Source organism: Chenopodium quinoa, unplaced genomic scaffold (genome assembly GCF_001683475.1).
Source record: "Chenopodium quinoa cultivar QQ74 unplaced genomic scaffold, ASM168347v1, whole genome shotgun sequence".
In the NCBI taxonomy this organism is placed as follows: Eukaryota; Viridiplantae; Streptophyta; class Magnoliopsida; order Caryophyllales; family Amaranthaceae; genus Chenopodium; species Chenopodium quinoa.
The window spans coordinates 3,276,716-3,290,580 of record NW_018742720.1 but is presented as its reverse complement, the minus strand read 5'-3'; the positions used below and the strand labels follow the sequence as shown (position 1 = coordinate 3,290,580).

The window sequence follows — 13,865 nt, the reverse complement described above, 5'->3', positions numbered from 1 at the left end:
TATTATTTTTCTACCTGTAATAAAATTGGAGAGCCACGAAGAGATGCTTTTGGGTCCCTTTTCAATTCATCTAGACTAAGCATAGTCTCTCCAATTATCAACGATATTGGATTTCTCCCTGATTCAATTTGTTCTAGCACAGTGGTTATAATTGATTGTCCCTCATTAATTTTACCACTACTAAGACAATATTGATTAAGCATACAGAATAAGAACGCCCTTCTTCTATATATGTGAAAAGATTCAGAAAGCGGTTTATCGAATTGTAGTAGCGTGCGAATTCTTTCAAGTTCACTACATTGCCATCTACTATCTTTGATAAATCCCTTTCCCTCAAGTTAAAAAAGCGCTCAAAATCCTTATAGTAATATGCATCTACTCTAGGGAGTACTACCAGGTCTATTGCAGGGAAGCCTAAAATAGCACCAAATTCCTCTGGCAAAGGGCTAATTTCATCATACCCTATTCTAAAACAATGTGTCTCAATGTTCCAATATTCCAAAGCGGTATGTATGAAGTCTATGTCTAGATCTACCCCTTTAATGCCATAAATTCCCCCCAAGTGAAATAAATCCAATTTTTTTCTTTCTCTAGCATTAAGAGATCGATACCATTCATGAGAATATTGGGTGAAGGTTTTAGTGGCTAAAGACATGATGATTATTATTTTTTTCTAAAGAGAAGAATATTTTTCGATGAAATTATGAGAAGAATCGGCTGAGCAGGGGGCTATTTATGCACAAATTGCGAGGAATTTCAATCTGACTGGAATACGGAGTCAGCGTCAATTGGCGTCACACACCCGAAATTGGCGTCACCCATCAGCTTTTGGCGCCACGCGCCACAGGCTGGCGCCAAATCAGCAGAGAGGCCGCGCGTGCTCAGTTGCGTTTTGATATTAAACTGGAGTCGGTTTAATGAATTTATGGCCCCGTTTTATTATTTCTAAATATTTTTCTATCCTTTTTTTTAATTAATTAAATATAACAATTATTTTTAGTTAATTTTATTTTTATTTCTTTTTTGAATTATATTAATTTTCAAATATCAGCTTTTTTTCTCCGTTTTATTTTTTCCTTTTTATTTTCTTTTTGGGGGAGAGAGTCGGATAATACCCTCCATCAATAATAAAAATGACGGAATTTTTTGCGCAAAATTGTTATCACACTTGCACACACTAACATACACTAACATAATAATAAATAATAATGAATTTACAATAACATAACATAAAGTACAAAAGGCAAAGTTCTATAAAAAGTCAAAATAAAATACATATACAGAAGCAAACTACGGCGCTGGAGGACGTAGGCCCATCATGCCATAAAATTGCGCCGTCCGAGGAGTCACCTCTCCACCAGCTCCGGCCTCAGCACCAGCTCCAGCCTCCGTAGGAGGAGGGAAACTCAAAACAGGACCGCTCCAGCCAAAGTCAACCTGAGGCTGAGACCGCGAGGGCTGCTGCGATGACGAGCCAACCTCGTACATCCCACCACCTCTGAAAGCCGAGGTAGCCTCTCCTACCGGTGCAGCAGGAGCACCCTCAGAAGAAGACCCTGAGCCTTCAGCAACATCGGCTCGAGCAGCCTCAGAACGACCACCTCTACCTCCTAACGAAGTGCGACGACGTCTCGAGCTAGACCTCGCCGGATCTCTGCGCCTCTCAGGCCTCGTGCGGGTGTGAGAAGCGATCGGCTGACCCTGCAAAAAGAATTAAATCAGAAACAAGGTAAAAAAAACTGAAGCATAATGCAAAAATAATAAGTAAAGAAAAGTTACCTCTCGGACAGCGTCGTCTCGACGACAGGTAGCCACGTTCCTCATCCGAACGAGTTGGCTCCGGAAGGCATCTATGCACCGTGCCATAGCCGAAACCACCTCGCGTGAGAATTGTCAAAGAAAGTAAGTTAGTAAAAATGCATGATAACTGAATACAAGATTCTGAATTAAAACTAGACTTACCCTGGTCTGGTGACGAGGAATCGACCGCTCCACGAAGCGCTCGCCCTTAGGAGCCGGAGAAATCATCTCCTCGATCGGCCCGTACATCCCCTGGTAGTGGATGGACATACGGGGCGGCACAAACTCAGTAGGACCATCCTGATACGACGAAAAGAAATCAGTAAGGTATTACTTGGGGGCTACTCAGCGAAAAACAAAAAGTTAAGGATCTTACCCTCACATCCTCGGCCGGTACCGGGGCTGGAGCCAACAAAGGAAGTAGCTCCTCAGCATAACTCCGCCCAAGGATCACATGGGACCGCCAGAGGGAACCAGACTCCTCAGCCATGCTCGACAACTCTCTCTCGTCGAACATGTGACGTGGTGGAGGAGCAGGAACAACAAAAACATCAGAAGAGTGTTGTCTAACAACTCTCTCTCCTAAGTATACAACCGCTCCGTAGGTCCCCAGAAAGTAGTGGCGCTCAGCAGAGTACTGTGCGGCTAATCCAGGGACTGTCCAACCACCCCATGGTCGGTATACTACCTCAGGTCCCTATAAAAATACCAATCGGGTAAGAACATGTCTAAAACGTCGCAGAGGAGCAAGATAAACACTAAAAGTCGTACCGAGATGATCCGACTCCGGACACGTGCAGTAGACAGGTCCACATGGTGGCCGCCCCAAGAGGCGCTCATCGGATACCTCCTCGGCATTGGTCTCGCCGGCGCAATGGAAGGAAAGTACTCGTAGAACCAGATCTACAAGAAATTAAACGCGTGAGTAAATGCTAACTAACATATAGGGCTAAACTTTATAGGGAATAATGTTTACCTCTACGACTTTCCAGAAAGAAGACAAAGCAACATTCGTCCTAAAGGACCGATGGCGACACGAGTCCCTCAGCGCGTGAACGAAGTCAGTATAGGCCAAGCTGGCCCAGTCATAAGTCCCGATCCGCTGGAGATCGCGAACAGCAGGGAGGTAGTAAAACAATGCCCTACTACCCCTGTCAAGGGAGAGTGTCCCTGACAACAACATCAGCACGAAGATGCGCACCCGCTGCTCTCGGGTGGTCGCATCGTCATCAAGAGCCGCTGCCAGCGTCGAGCGGCGAATCCCTCTAGCGCTGAACTGAGTCGTCTCGACCTCAGCTCGGGCCCGAACAGCAATCGGCCCCAACAGCTCCTCGACCTGCGGAGAAAAGACGTCGATACTACCGTCGAATGGCAGCGGCACAGAAGAGAACTCCAGTCCTGTGATGAGACTGAAGTCTGTAGGAGTGACCATCATCTCACCCCAGGGAAAATGAAAGGTGTTGGTGGTGTCCTAGAAGAACTCCACCAAAGCGCGTACTACGTGGTGACCCCCGCTGGAGGCGACCATAGCCTCAGAGGTCTTGAACAAGGCAACCAATCCGCAAGACTCCTATAGGAGTCTCGTCTCTCGGTCTCTGGCGATGTGCATCCTATACAAATCGCCTAGACCATCACAGCCAGAGCCGTGATGCCGTGTCCTCCCAGGCTCGGTTCCTCGTCTCACTCTCTCGGAAATGTGGTGGACAGGGGCAAAGAACAAGGTCTGCTCATCCCACTCCGGGAACCGACCAAGCGAAGTGGACGGTGTGGTGTCGTCCTCCACGGGCTCATGCTCCCGTCTAGTGTTTCGGGACCGTGAACCTGAGCCTCTTTGTCTAGCCATTCTACATTGTGCAGAATCATCATAAATTAAGGTTCTATAGTATCTAAGGGTTCGCATAGCCGCATGATACTATGTTCGCAAAAAAGCAGAGTACGTAGTACTAAAACAGAGCACAAATTCAAATTGAGCATGACAACATTTTTTCAAGCAATCAAACAATTTCTTGCAACACTATAGTGATTATTGTGACAAATTGAACAAGAATCGCTAGCAAAAACATCAAGAACAAACCACATTGTTCTTCACGACCTTAAGAGGTCCAACAATGGCAGATTGCTCATTTCTTCATCAAATTGAGTCAAACAAGTCTCAAATTACCCCCAAGGCAATATACAAACATAAACAAGCAATTTCATGGCATAAAACTTGATAAACAAAGCAAATTGAGCATTATAAGTTTTGAATTTTCATAAAATTCGTGAATGAACAAGCCAAGAATTCATAAAAACCGGCGTGAGTTGGAGGAAAACTTACATAGATCGGGAATATAGATGAAAAGAGCTTTGATTTGCAACAAATTTGAGCGAATTCGGTTGAGAAATGAGTGAGCAACGGTCAATTGAAGTTTTCGGACTTCTCTCGGGCTGTTTCGCTACGAACAGAGCAAGAAATAAAACGAAAAATTGAATTTAAAGAAGAGTTCGTGCTGGCGCCAGTCCCTAGGCATTAGCGTCACGTTCTGTGCTTGGCGCCAGACGCCAATGCCAGCGCATGGCGCTAATGCCATATGGCTGGCGCTAATTGTTTTTCAGCGACGCCAAAGCAGTCAGCCACCCGTTGGGGTTGTGCTAGCTTTCTGCAACATATTTTGGGTTCCTTGGTACGCTAGTTAGCCCCTCTAAGCAATTTGACATGATTAGGTAATCGGCTTGATTGCATAAAGTGATCGACCTGATAAAAAGATCGTCTCACTAAGCTTAAAGCGCCTAAACATTGACTCATTAGCAAAAGGCACTGACATACAGGTTCAAGAGCAAAGGGCACCGACATACAGGTTCAAGAGCAAAAGAGCGCCGACGTACAGGCATAGCAAAAGCAAAGTTCAGGCGAACTTTTAAAGATCGACAGGCGTGGATCTTCGGTATTTTCCTTTGGGAAATTATCGCATCCAATGAGGATGACTTCAAGAGAAGATATCTTCGGCATCATTCCCTAGCTTGCGGAAAGTTGTCATGAACAACTAAAGGTAATTTCGGGCGAAGTTTTCTTCGATCATAGTTCCTGAGGCATGGAAGGTGATCATAATGCGGATGAGAATTATTTCAAGAGAAATAATTTTCGATGATATTCCCTTGGACGTGGAATATTATCACAGCGGAGAAGGTAGTTTCAGGCGAAGCAATCTTCTAATTTGGAAGTAGTTACAAGGCGTAGCGGTTTTCAGGCGAGATGGCATTCTCTAGCTTGTAGGAGGTCGTCAAAACAACAGCAACATCAACAGCAAATTGGTTACTTTCAGAGACGTGTGCTCGACGGTGCAAGATACGCGTTTCTTAACTCTTTTATCTGTTTAACTAATGCTAGTTTTGCAGGTATCGGCGTTACAAGAGTGATTTAGGATCGCAGAACATTCTGAATCATTCTCCGTCCCTATCGCTACTTTGACTTTCGTTTTCGAAACTTGTGTTTCTCCAAACTCAGTCAAAGTGGGGGCTTCTGTAGACACCCATTTGTGTCTCCCCAAAACCAAACCCGGTGATGAGTACCTTTCACGTCGAATCATAATCGAATGAAACGAAAGTGTGGAAAGGTCTAGTGTTGCGGAAAGTTTTTATTTCTTTTCTCTTCTCCTTGATTTTGAAAACTTTATTTTAAGGAAACAGCTAATCCAGTTTGGTTGGTCCATGATATGGGTCCAATAGTGGTGTAGTTGGATGGGGCTTGCAAAGACCTTTCCAACGATATATTATAAGCCCGATTCCGATGAATATTGAGGAATTTATGGCCAATTTACTAAACTGGGCCCGGTTTGAGCTTTAAGTACGACCCTATGATCTAGGGGAGGGCCTAATATAATTTATCATTCCTAATGTAATTAGGAATGGTTTTAGTCTTTTAGAAAATTCTAGAAGGTCTTATCATTCTTAATTCAATTAGGACTCTTCAGTGTTTTAATCAGATCAAATAGCATTTTCGATTGAAATTATATTATTTTATCTTCCAGTACGGGAAATTTATCAGATTTTCGAAAACGCGTTAAAAGTCAGTTTGGCGTCCAACCCCAGGCCTTGACGCCTGGAATCAGGATTGGCGCCAGGCGCTAGCCATTGGCGCCTGGCGCTAGCCACTGGTCCTGGCGCCAATTAGCCAGGGCTGGCGCCAAGATGGTTTTGCGATCTTCAGACTCTGTTTTGATAAATTATCTTTTTTGGATGATTTTCTCTATAAATATCGTATCAAAAACTCCGTTTTCATTCACCAAGAATCATCAATTCTCTTCTTCATTCATCAACTCATCTACAATCAAATCATTCATCTCTTTCATTCATCTCTATTATTCATTCTTTCTTTCAAATACAAAATTCCGCATTCACAAGATCTTGATACACCTAGCCATATTCGAAGTTGCCTTCGCCCTAGACGTGAAAGGTTTTAATTTCTAAGGGTTTGGTCCCAAATCTCTATTTCAGTTATTTAATTTAATTGCTTTGATTTATTATTTTCCTTGAAGTTACTAACGTGTGTATTTTGTTATTAGAAAGAGGTACGAGGCATCCAAGTAAGTACTTTAGTGGTTTAATTGATATTATGATGTAGATATCATGTTTACATTGTTATTATGATTCCTAGTATCATGTCTAGGGTATTTTTAATATTAAATATGATTAAAAGTATGATGTTTCTTATGTTCTTCCTAATATTTATGATTGTTAGTATCCTGTTAGAGCTAAAGATTTGATTTTTATTGCTTAGTGACATGCTAGGGTTTGTTATTAATCTTGTTAGTATCATGCCTAGGATCTTGCTATGCTTTAACATGATTATAATAATTTATGATTGATGATGATTATTATTAATTATGATGATTATTATTATGTTGCTTGACACATTATTTTATTTGTTATTGCCTGATCACATCTTTTATTGCATGTTTAAAGGGAATTGGTACTTGCAATCACGCTTAATAAGATATTAATAATCTTGTTAGGTTAATTATGATTATAAATTCAAGTGATCGCCAATAATAGTTTATTTGTGCATTAAATTCAACCAACATAAATTAAACAGGTTTAGGGTAAATCTATTGATTGCATGTTAGTCAGAAAGCGCACATGAATACGAGCAGAATAAAGTAGAGGCCTATTATTAGGGCAGGTTCAATCTCTTTTAGGTTGGATTTGTACCATCATCCCCGAACCCTATTTTGGTTCATGACCTTATGGAGTTGACGATCTCTTGGATCGTTAAGGGGTGTAACCTTCATCCTCGTGAACGGTTTACAAGTTCCTTAAAAACTTGTTGGCGACTCTTTTGCTCTATCTTCTTCCCTTTTGGACGCCACCGTACTTTAGTGTATGATCACAGTGGGGTTCAAGCTAGTGGGATTTTTAAAGGCTTGAAACTATTCCCTACAAAAATGTCATCAACATAGAGTAAGAGATAAGCAACATTAGAACCATGTCGCAAAATAAATAGGGAATTATCACTCTTGCTGCAAGTGAAACCAATCTGCAAAAGATAGTTAGCAAAACATTGATACCACGCTCGGGGGGGCCTGTTTTAAATCATAAAGAGATTTGCGAATTCGGCAGACATAAGTAGGAGAATTTGGGTCTACAAAACCCGGAGGCTGATGCATAAACACAGTTTCTTTGAGATCCCCATGAAGAAAAGCACTTTTAACATCTAACTGATGAATGGGCCAATCCCTACCCATAGCAATACTCAAAACAGTACGATTCGTTGCCGGTTTCACCACAGGACTAAAAGTCTCATCACAATCAACTCCAACCTGTTGAGACTTGCCATTTACAACAAGTCTTGCTTTGTGTCTTTCTAATTCACCATTTTCCCTGTATTTGTGTTTAAACAACCACATACAGCGAATAATATTCACCCCGTCTGGTCTTGGAACAAGATCCCAAGTGTGCTGTTTAGTAAGAGCATTATATTCCTCAAGCATGGCCGTATTCCAATTATGATCAAGCATAGCAACTTTCGGGTTTTTAGGCAAAGGTGAGATAGCAGGAGTAGTGACATGAGCTTGATGATATTTGGGATTGGGCTTGAATATCCCACATTTGGCTCTAGTGGCCATGGAGTGGGTCGGCTGGGCTGTGGGCCGAGTTTGAGGAGAGAGTTGGACTGGGGTTGGGGAGGGAAGGGTGCCGAATTAATTCCACATGGTATCGGAGCCAGCGTGACACAAAGGTCACGGGTTCGAATCTCATCCGCCTCTCCTTCAAAGTGGAATTAATTCGCATCAGGTATGGGTGGGCCTGTGTTGCATCCACATTTCAAGCCCAAAGGGCCTTTCATGTGAGGAGGAGTGATAGAGTATAAAACATATTCCTAGGCCTCAACCATCAGTTTAAACTTTTGGTTGAGATGGTCCTTTAACAGTCATTTCCAAAAAATTGACTAAGGAAAATTTCCTATCATATTACCTAATGTTGTTTGTTTTTACGCTCTTTAGGTTGTTAACTCTAGGGAATGGCCAGTGATTTCACGATACAAGGCATCAGTAAGGACTCAGTCTTCTAAGGTCAAAATGATTGACAATTTGTTTAAATATGTGTCTAAGATGAAGGTATCATAAGGTATGTTTGAGGAAGATGTTGTGTAAATGTCGTCTTAAGCTTAAGCAGTCCTAATATGGATCATTATATTTCATCAGGGAGGCTCTGCTTGATTTCTATGCCAGTTCTCGGAGAAGAAAAAAAACGAAGGGAGTAATATGTAGCCTGTAAGGCTGTAACATGGAGGAGTACAAAGGCGGAGTTAGTAATTCATAACAAAATTTCTTCATTTGAATATTTACGGCTTTACACTGAACAAGGCGATCTAAGTATTGTTGTAGAGAATATTTCAAGCATTATCCCTAGCTTGAACCCCACTGTGATCATACTAAAGTACGATGGCGTCCAAAGGGAAAGAAGAAAGAGCAAAAGAGTCGCCAACAAGTTTTAGAAACTTGTAAACCGTTCACGAGGTGAAGGTTACACCCCTTAACGATCCAAGAGATCGTTAACTCCAATAGGTCTTGAACCATGACTGGTAGTTCGGGGATGAAGGTACAAATCCAACCTAAAAGAGATTGAACCTGCCCTAATAATATGCCTCTACTTTATTCTGATCGTATTCATGTGCGCTTTCTGACTAACATACAATCAATAGGTTTACCCTAAACCTGTTTATCTATGTTGGTTGAATATTAATGCACAAACAAATCTATTATTGGCGATCACTTGAATTATAATCAAATTAATTCTAACAAGATTATTAATTATCTTATTAACAAAACCACACTTTTTACAGAATCTAAATATACCATCATACTTAAAACGTACCCATGTAGCTCGATTGTCATAGGTAGGAAAATAAAATCCCGCAATTAATGGAAGGGACAAGTCCACCAAAATCTTAACACGCGGACGAGGAATAGGAAAATCACCTTGTAATTCTTCCTCCATAGTAACATCACCAACATGAGTTAATACCGAAGCCGCCATCCTCGGAGTAGAGTATCGAATAGGTAGGCCAACCACCGTGACCCACATGTCAGCCAAATTTAGGTTGAGATTTTCAGGTACAGCATGTCCTCGAAGTCGCTGAATAACCATAATACTACCTTTAAGATGAATCCAACCTCGAGCATCAAGATCAGCAGCGTCTTGTTCATTACCACAAAAGAAGATAAAATCCTCACCATATGGGAACACCACCACTGATTGCCTAAGATGCCAGTAACGAGACACCAAACGTTGAACCAATTCAACAGAAAATTCCCTAGTATCCCAAAACCTCCCAATAATACAATAGTCCCAACAAAGATGACTAGTTTCATAAATCGGGGGGGGGGGGGGGGATAAGGAAAAGCTCCAATTCGATGAGGGTAAACAAAGGTATTGGGAAATACTCGGTCACTCATCTTAACAACTTACAGAGAAACTTAGGCAACTAAGGCAAAGAACTAATACTAGAGGAAAGATACTGACGAAAGGAAAACTTAGAAACTTATAAACTTCACAAGTAAATTAGAGAGGATTTTCTCTCACTAGATTTCTTTCTCTCACTAGAGATTGTTTTTTTAATTTCGAATTCAACTTACAATAGTACAAGTTATACATTGTGAAGTTTTGAGCATTATTTCTTCATTGCTAATCTTTCCTTAATCTGCATCCTAGCTTATACTAGATTGATTGTTGTTCTGCCTTCTCTAACAATGGCCTCAGAACAGGATTGTGATCAACAGGCTGAGATCAAGGCTTTTGAAGACTCGAAAGCTGGAGTCACGGGCCTCGTTGATGCTGGGATAACTAAGATCCCTAATATGTTCATACATGAACATCACAGCCTCAATAACATTAACACCACCAATTATGGTAAGTCATTTTTATTTGCATCCAAAAAGCCTATGATGAAATGAATGCAAATTAAATTTAAAATTAAACAATATACATCCATCCAAATTTTTACATTAATTAACCTTTTAATTTTTTTTGGCACTGAATGATTTATGATTATTAGGAGTGCACATTTAGAACAAAAATTCTCTTATGCAAGACTTGATTATTAAAAACCTTACCTCAGATCGTAGAGGTATGAGGGTAGAATCTTATCACCCAACAATATTTTAGAGGTGGGTCGGGGATCCCAGACTTTCAAGTACATACCTAACCTTCCACTACTAGAAAACAGTCAAATACCGACGGAAAATTTCCATCGAAAACACCCTATTTTTCGTCGGAAAACACGTTTCCGACGAAAATTCCGTCGGAACTAGTTGTCGGAATATCATTTGTAGGAAAATAGCCTTTTCCGACGGAATTTCTGACGAAATTCAGTCCGCCAGAAAATATTTTCAAGCCCGAGAAAGTCCGTCGCAATTGTCCGACGGACTGTATTCTTTCGGTATGTTGCGACGGAAAGTCCGTCGGAAAATTATTTAAAAAAACAAAAAAAAAAGCCTCCCCACCCCACCACCAACCCACATCAACAGCAACCACCCCGCACCACTACACACCGAAACCAACCACAACCACACACTAGCCCCTATCCCACCTTCAAACACCACCACCGACACCAGCCCCTATCCCACCTTCTAACACCGCCATCGACACCCACACCAAGCCCTATACCACCTTCGAACACCGCCACCGCCACCCACACCAACCCTATTTCCACCTTCGAACACCGCCACCGACACCCACACGGCCACACCAACCCTTTCCCACCTTCAAACACCACCACCGACACCACCACACCAAAAATAAACCCCCAAAACACAAAACTTAGGAAAAAAAATCGAAAATAACCCAAATAATCGAAAACCAAGGCAAAAATGCGAAAATTGAGACAATAAAATCGAAAAACGCCACACAAATAAATCAAAACCAATAGATCTACTTATTTAACAAGAATTTCATAAAGAAAATTCACAAAAACAATAATTAAACCACAAAAATTAAAGGAAATATATAATTATACAATTATTTAATTAAATTTATAAATTAACATTACAATTACATAGAAAATTAACTAGATCTATGCGCATGTGGTAGTCCTTCTTTTGGTCGCCGTTGTTGTTGTGGTCGGTTGGTTGCCGGTGTTGTTGTAGTCGTCGTTGTATGTTGTGACGGTGGTTATGGTGTTGTTGTTGTTGATGGTGGTAGGGGGTGAAAGAGGAGTTGCGAATAATCCGAATATCCGATCTTGGTGTTGTTGTTGTTGATGGTGGTACGGGTTGAAAGAGGAAAGGAGGGATGACGAGAGAGAAAGAGAGGAAAGAGAAGACGAGAAAAGGGCTGAAGGACGGAGGGGATGAGGAGAGAGAAAGAGAAGAAAGGAAAGGAGGAAGGTTGAGGAGAGAGAAAGAAGAGGAAACAGAAGTAAGGGGAAAAAAAGGGGCGGAAAGGAGTAAGGTGTTTAGGGTTAGAATTAAATATATATTTTGCATTTCCTTTTTTTTAAAATTACATGTTCCAACGGATTTATCCGTCGGAAATGACCTTCTCCGACGGAATATTCCGTCGGAATGTCCACTTTTTTCGACGGATTTATTTTCCGTCGGAAAATTCCGACGGAATTTTTGAATTCGTCGGAATTATCCGACGGAAATATCGATTTTTCCGACGGAATATCGGGTCTGTCGGAACTAGTCCGTCGTTATTTGACCTGATTCTTATAGTTTTCATATTTCAGACCAAAACAATCATGAGGGTTAACTTTAATCAGGATTTACTTCTAATGTTTTTTTCATAATATTGAGGATGAAATTACTCATATGAACCCTGCAGGCACATATAAGTCTTTTGATGATGACAACAAGAACAAGATCCCCTTGATCGATTTCAAGGGGATCGAGGACAAAGATGGAGGTCGACGTGAGGAGGTAATGGAGCAAGTTCAAATAGTGGCTTGTCCCGAGCCAGAATTGACCATTGGCTCGGCTACTCATGCCGATAGTGGCTTCATAACTATACTCCTCGCTAACCACATCCCTGGCTTACAAGTTCTCTATCAAGGTCATCAATGGCTCGACGTCATCCCTATTCCTGGCTCACTTGTTGTTAACATGGGAAATTTGATGCAGGTGATTTGTTTTCTAATTCATTTTCATTCAATTTTCCAAGTTTTTGAAGTGTTGCACATGATTGAATTTTTTTTTTGAAATTTTGTAAAGAATTTCCTGTAAAAAAATTGGTACTGTGTTGTTAAAGGATTAACTCTACCAAAAAGTTAAGCTGAAGTATGGAAGAGATTTGAATACACGACTATCTTGTCAAGTTGGCTTTTAATACTATATTAAATGACAAACTCAACCAAAAAATTTAAATTCCGAGATCAATTTTATATATTCTATTAGGCGCGTCACTCACTTAGAAGTACTTACAATATGTACATTTGCCGATGCTTTAAGTAAACAGAAGAAGGATATACAATTAAATTTCCTAGTCCTTTGAGTTTGATCACTTTTAGAGGTGTTAGTTGGTTTTTTTTTTTTTTTTTTTTTTTTTTTTTAAGAGATAATAGAGGTGTTAGTTGAAAGCGGCTAACAGTGAGATATTTAGATGTTTGTACCTATGCACAAAAATATATGAAGTATACAGATGTTTCATATTGATATTAAAAATATAGAATTTGTGCAATTCAAATATTTATTTGGGTAAATAGATTATATTAAGTATCAATATTAGAATATTATGATTATCTCATTAAATTTGGGAAGATGATAAGGCTATAAAAAGTATTAGGGTTGCATAAATAGCATTGTCATTTGTCATAAATCATAATAGAACAAGTTTCACAATGTCTTTCTCTTAAAACTTAACAAAAGCTAACAATTTATGCATGTAACTTGCAGTTGATTACCAACAACAAATTTGTGAGTGCATTGCACAGGGTAATAGCAAGCAAAGAAGGGCCAAGGATTTCAATGGCATGCATTTTTAGAACTCACTATTATCCACCTAATTCCGCACAACTTTATAAACCAATTGAGGAGCTTTTATCATCAGAAAATCCTCCCATTTACCGTGCTGTTACTGTTAAGGAAATCATCTCAAACAAACATTCAACAAATCCTGGGAGCATTGGCAATGCTATTGAGAAATTTAAGCTATGATATTGGTCGTCATCACTTACATTACTCAATCGTACGTATTTGAATCGAAGATGATGTTCTTAACTTGAATCAAAGGGAGAGGGGAAAACAATATAACCCCTTGTGTACGTTGTGCTCACTTAGTTACGTTAATAAACTAATCATGCGAGATCTTATTTTAAAATCAAAAAATTATATTGTGAAGGTAATATAAACCGTTTATTTCTGATAATTTAGTATTTTGCCTTTTATATTTGCCAAACGTATGAACACGTAGTAAGCCTAGCCTAGGAATTATAAACTATATTTATGATTTATACTGTATGATAGAATACATAGATTAGTCATGGATTTCAATCATCAGCTTAACTTTAAAATTGAGATAATTATTTGACGTAATAACAATAACATGACAAAAAAGTCACATATTCAAAAGAGTGATTATCAAAAAGGTAT

The 13,865-nt window shown here is 40.1% G+C and overlaps 2 protein-coding genes across 2 annotated transcripts; one reads left to right on the top strand and one right to left on the bottom strand.

Moving 5' to 3' along the window:
• Positions 1–7,213: 7,213 nt before the first annotated feature.
• Positions 7,214–8,713, bottom strand: LOC110722943 (uncharacterized mitochondrial protein AtMg00820-like). Its single transcript, XM_021902215.1, has one exon. It carries the CDS (start codon positions 7,899–7,901, stop codon positions 7,326–7,328), a length of 576 nt encoding a protein of 191 aa, XP_021757907.1. The 5' UTR covers positions 7,902–8,713; the 3' UTR covers positions 7,214–7,325.
• A 950-nt stretch (positions 8,714–9,663) lies between these two features.
• LOC110723225 (1-aminocyclopropane-1-carboxylate oxidase homolog) lies at positions 9,664–13,850 on the top strand. Its single transcript, XM_021902568.1, has 3 exons — positions 9,664–10,188; positions 12,103–12,398; positions 13,170–13,850. The coding sequence occupies exons 1-3, from the start codon at positions 10,029–10,031 to the stop codon at positions 13,428–13,430; spliced, it is 717 nt and encodes a 238-aa protein (XP_021758260.1). The 5' UTR covers positions 9,664–10,028; the 3' UTR covers positions 13,431–13,850.
• The last annotated feature ends 15 nt before the right edge of the window (positions 13,851–13,865 follow it).

Excerpts from the sequence above, each read along its gene's own strand:
- LOC110722943 (XM_021902215.1), bottom strand. The coding sequence starts at position 7,901 with ATGGCCACTAGAGCCAAATGTGGGATATTCAAGCCCAATCCCAAATAT.
- LOC110723225 (XM_021902568.1), top strand. The coding sequence starts at position 10,029 with ATGGCCTCAGAACAGGATTGTGATCAACAGGCTGAGATCAAGGCTTTT. Across the intron at positions 10,189-12,102 it reads CATTAACACCACCAATTATG|GCACATATAAGTCTTTTGAT; the intron begins GTAAGTCATTTT and ends TGAACCCTGCAG. Across the intron at positions 12,399-13,169 it reads ACATGGGAAATTTGATGCAG|TTGATTACCAACAACAAATT; the intron begins GTGATTTGTTTT and ends TGTAACTTGCAG.